Source organism: Babylonia areolata, chromosome 2 (genome assembly GCF_041734735.1).
Source record: "Babylonia areolata isolate BAREFJ2019XMU chromosome 2, ASM4173473v1, whole genome shotgun sequence".
Taxonomy (NCBI): domain Eukaryota; kingdom Metazoa; phylum Mollusca; class Gastropoda; order Neogastropoda; family Buccinidae; genus Babylonia; species Babylonia areolata.
In genome coordinates this window covers 24,075,233-24,080,232 of record NC_134877.1, presented here as the reverse complement: position 1 = coordinate 24,080,232, position 5,000 = coordinate 24,075,233, and the positions used below count along the sequence as shown (strand labels likewise).

General features: G+C 40.0%; 1 protein-coding gene across 1 annotated transcript in view; it reads left to right on the top strand.

Moving 5' to 3' along the window:
• LOC143277098 (transcription-associated protein 1-like) overlaps nt 1-5,000 on the top strand; it is an 11,357-nt gene that overhangs the window by 1,150 nt on the left and 5,207 nt on the right. Inside the window, exons 2-5 of the mRNA XM_076581839.1 lie at nt 2,646-2,695; nt 3,106-3,216; nt 3,523-3,627; nt 4,885-4,968. Coding sequence (XP_076437954.1) covers nt 2,646-2,695; nt 3,106-3,216; nt 3,523-3,627; nt 4,885-4,968 — 350 coding nt within the window. The remainder of the gene's footprint in view (nt 1-2,645; nt 2,696-3,105; nt 3,217-3,522; nt 3,628-4,884; nt 4,969-5,000) is intronic.

Sequence of the window (5,000 nt, the reverse complement as noted above, 5' to 3'; positions counted from 1 at the left end):
ATCGACACACAGACAAACACACACTGACGGATGTGCAAACACATTTTACCATGCTTGCATACACAACACAGACGTGCGCGCACATACACAAACGCGCCTACATCCACGCGCGCGTATACGCTCACACACACACACACCACATACAAAGATCGACACACAAACGCATACTGGCAGATGTGCAAACACATTTTACCATGCTCACATACAACACACAGACGCGCGCGAATATGCAAATACACACGCGCTTGCACACACACACAAACGCACCTACGCAAACACGCACACACACACACACACAGATCGACACACAGACAAACGCACACTGGCAGATGTGCAAACACAATATACCATGCTCACATACACTACACAGACGCACGCACACACACACACACATACAGGCCTACATTTACCACACTACTGTGTGCTGGATCTCCATCCCTGTCAAGTGACATTTAGCAACAATTCCTTTGAAGCACCATAGTGCCACAGAACAAAAACTTTGTTGCAAACAGTGTTAAGCCAGACTTAATCAGCCTATGATAAAGCAGTGCACTGACATGGCTACAGTGATATTTAGATCTGGATCTAGATATTCATTTCCCCATGACACACATGAAATATGGTTGGCTTCAAATGCACTTACGACCTCTGCCTCTAAATGGTTGGCCCGGTACATTTCACTCCTGGTTGTCTTCGTGGAGTTGAATTGAAAACACATAAACATGTGCGTGCAGACACATAAACACACACACATGCACACTCTCTTTATCTCACACATGTACACACACATGCGCGCACACACATACATGCGCACACACACTCACTCACACAGAGTTGTATTGAAAAGAATACACATGCATTTACACATGCACTTACACACATATGTGTCATAATCACATGCACGCCGTGCGCGCGTGCACACACACACAGAGTTGAATTGAAAACACACACGTACACATACACACACTCTCTCTCAAACACACACATGCGCGCACAAGCGAGCGCGTCATACACACATACGCGCGTATACACACATACACTCTCTCTCTCTTAAACACACACATACACACACACATAGCTGAATTGGAAACACACACACGCATACACACACACTCTCTCTCTCTCAAACACACACAAGCACACACACGCGCACACAAACACACACACACACACACTCACTCACACACACACACACACACACACACACACACAGAGTTGAATGGAAAACACACACATACACACACACTCTCTCAAATATGCACACACACACACACACACACATGCGTGCGAGCGCACACGCATACACACATACATGCACGCATACGCTCTCTCTTAAACACACACACACACAGCTGAATTGAAAAATACACAGGCATACACACACAATCTCTCTGTCTCAAACACACACACACACACACACTCACTCACTCACACACACACACACACACACACACACACACACACACGTGTGTGTGTGTGTGCGTTCAGAGATCCCCTCTCTCTCTCTCTCTCTCTGTCTCTGTCTCTGTGTTTATGGATAAACACATTACTAGCTTTGCTCTCCTAATGCAGTCCCCTAGATTCCCTCGCCTGTTTCGGTAAATTTCAAAATTTATTTATCTGTTCTCTGCAAACTAAGAGAGAGAGGAAGGGAAAGCTGTGTCATGAATAAAATAAATGATCGTTACTGTAAGTCAACCATTTTGTGTTGGTTATTTTGTCACATGCTCCTTTTTTGTCTTTGGGGACTGGTATCTGTGTATATGATTACTGAAAGCTTCACTTGTGTTTAACAATTAGCCCTAAATCATGTCTTGGTTAGTACAAGGAAGATGACATGAAGAGTGTATTAAAGTGGAAATGCCGTCATGTCCACACTACTGAAAACTACCGTAAAACTACTGAAAACTGGGGTTCTACTACTGAGAGGTATTTGGGGGCCCTAGGCAGGTCTGATAATACAAATATCAATTGTCATGATTCTTTTCCAAATCATGAAGTGTCTCCATCTTAATTAACACATACTGAAGAGCAGGCTTCACTCAGTACATTCTATTGCAGGTTAATGAGAAACTGACAAAGTGGTGAACTGATTGGTGGTGTGATGATCTGTGTTGATACTAATTAGCGATGGTCTGAGGCATGGCGTGGGTTGCTCCCTGCTTGGGACAGGAGCAGTGGTCTGACTGGGCCTCACCAAGTCCCCCTGCCCTGTGCACCGGTTGAGCTCCTGCTGCTCTTGCCCTGAAGACATGACCAGAAAGCTGATAAGATCTGACCGCCATCACCACTGTCAAAGCAAATGTCAATTGTCATCATGATAATGGTCCATTGACAGAAGTGTGTTCATCTTTGTCTGGTGTTTATCAACTTCATGTTCATGGTTAAAATTTAATGTATTCTGCTTTGCTTTTGTTGTTTTCTAAAAATAATTTTTACAGGCAAATTTTAGCTCTTTATAATAGAAACTAAATTATTATTAGTGTTGTTGATGTTATTACTATTATTAGTATTACTATTAGTAGTAGTATTATTGCACTGCCCACAGAAGTTCTTTCTTATTCTGTCTCTGACTTTGTTTCCTTTGTCTGTCTCTTTCCAGTCTCTTTTTGGTTTTTGTTAAATGATTGTATTCTGTGTTGCAGTTGTGGAGAAGAAGCTCAAAGCAGCCAATGAATTGAGTGAGAACTTTGAGGTATGACTCAACTGATATAGTGATAAAATGAATATATGGTGTTTGTTTTTTTACTGTTAACACCTTTAACCGACAAGCAGATCTCTCTCTATATATATATACATTTAAAGTTACAGATTCATAATTATTTTCTCGAAAGCTTATTTTTTTCATGAAGTCTTTTAAATTTTAAATTTCAGTGTTTTTCTATAATTTAGTCATAGCTGATCAATTAAAACTTTGTCATTGAAAATGAAATGTTGATATAAAATCAGGAGTGAGGTGGAGTGTGTATATTTCAATGTATGTATGTGTGTTAAGTCTGGATGTTTGTGTTGCACAAATAAATTGTTATTGTTATAGGATTACACAACTTGGCTTAGTCGATCAGAATTTCACTATTATTATGCTGTAAACTTTGGCATCTGCAGACGGTGGTGAATTCACCCCAGTACTCCACATTTCTGGCTGATGCCATGAAGGTGTTCCTGAAAATTCTGGAGGAAGGAGAACCCCAGTTCATTGCTGAACAGAATATGCAGGTTGGTTGGTTTCTTGCAATGGTAAGAGGCCAAATTTGTGTTTGTGTGTATGTATGTGAGAGAGAGAGAGAGAGAGAGAGTGAATGCATCATATGAGTGTCTCAACTATTGTTTGTGAGAATACATACATGTGTGAATGTTTGCTTTGTGCAATTATATTTGTTTTGTGTATGACTTTCTGTCATCATGCCCAGAATACATGTACATAGCTCAATATTTAGCTGTTAAATTAAAATTTTTACCATGCAACATAACCTCTTGTACAACTTAAGTTTCGTGGTGAGAATTTGTTTATATTTTCTTCAGCATCTGCGCAAAGTGCTGTTGGAAATCTTGCATCGGATTCCCAGTAATGACCACCTGAAGAGATTTGTCCAACCAATCCTGTCTCTTATGTTCAAGCTGCTCAGGGTAAGTCTTGCATGTAGTAATGTGAACATTATGTGTGTGCATTATGTGTGTACATGCCTGTGTGAGCAAATGAGACATTGTACTCGTGTGTGTGTGTCCACATGAGGTTTTGTGTTTGCACATGTGAGGATGTGTGTATATATGCGTACCATCTTTATACTGATTTGTGCATTGAATATCAGCTGCTGAAATGTCCTTCTAAGAGATGGGAAGATGAACGATACTTGTACAGCGCTATAAATTTCTGTCCCCTCCTCTCCACCCCCAACCCAGCTGTCTGTAGATCTCTCAGTTGGGGCCTGTTTCTCTTGTGTGTCTTTGCGGTTGGGGCCAGGACATTACCTTGTATGTAATGCTGGAGCTGTGCTAATTCCTAGCTTGCTGGGGGTGAGTGTAGATAATATTAAATGCTGGCTTCTTTCTGTAGTCAGTTGACCCATACTCAATCCTAAATTGGTTTCACTTCTATTGTTCATTCTTCAGCTTTTCTACTAACAGCATATGCCATGGACTATCACTAGTACAGGCATGCCAACCATTTCTTATCCTGGAAAATTGATAAAATGGACAGGGTGTTCAGAAAATAGGGATATTTGCTGCATGTTTCGGAAAATGAAAATATCCAACAGTAATAATTTTTCCTGAAGTATCAAGTCAGGTACAAATGTACCTTTACAGAAATGCTGCCGAATATTAACGAAGCCACTTTGTAAAAAGCTGGAACTGTTCGAACAGAACCAAAGCCATTTTTTGAAAGTCCGCTCAGTTTCTGTCACCAGCGAAGTGACTTCGGGAAGACCAGTGCAAATGCTGGTCAGCACCATCTGTATGTTTCCTGAGATGTTCCTGAAAATAATATCCTGTCCCTGATTCTAATGTGTGTTGTTCCTGAAAAGCAAATTTGGGGGTAAGCATGAGGCGTGTGTGCTAGTATCAGCATATGCCATGTAGCAATACCTGAAGGACTTGCTCAATGCAGTTACTGAGTTAGAATTTAAAAAAAAAAAAAAAAAAAAAGGAATGCTTTCTAAAATAAAGTCTGATTCTTCCTTTTTTTTTTCTTTTTTTTTTTCCTTTTTTTTTAAATCCATGTTCACATCCCTGAAGCACAAAATAAAACAAACTTAGATCATTCATTAAGAAGGATTGCCATGATACTAGAAGTTTATTGTGCTAGAAGTTTATTGAAATGTTTTCAAATGCTTTTTATTCTTTTCCTCGTTTTTTTTTTTTTTTTTTTGTATTTGTTTTTTTCAGAAAGAAAATGAGGAAAATGTCTTGGTGTGTATACGGATTATCCTGGAGCTTCACAAATCTTTCCGACCTCAGATGAATGAGGAGGTAAATTTGCTGTGGTATCAGTTTTGGAGTTT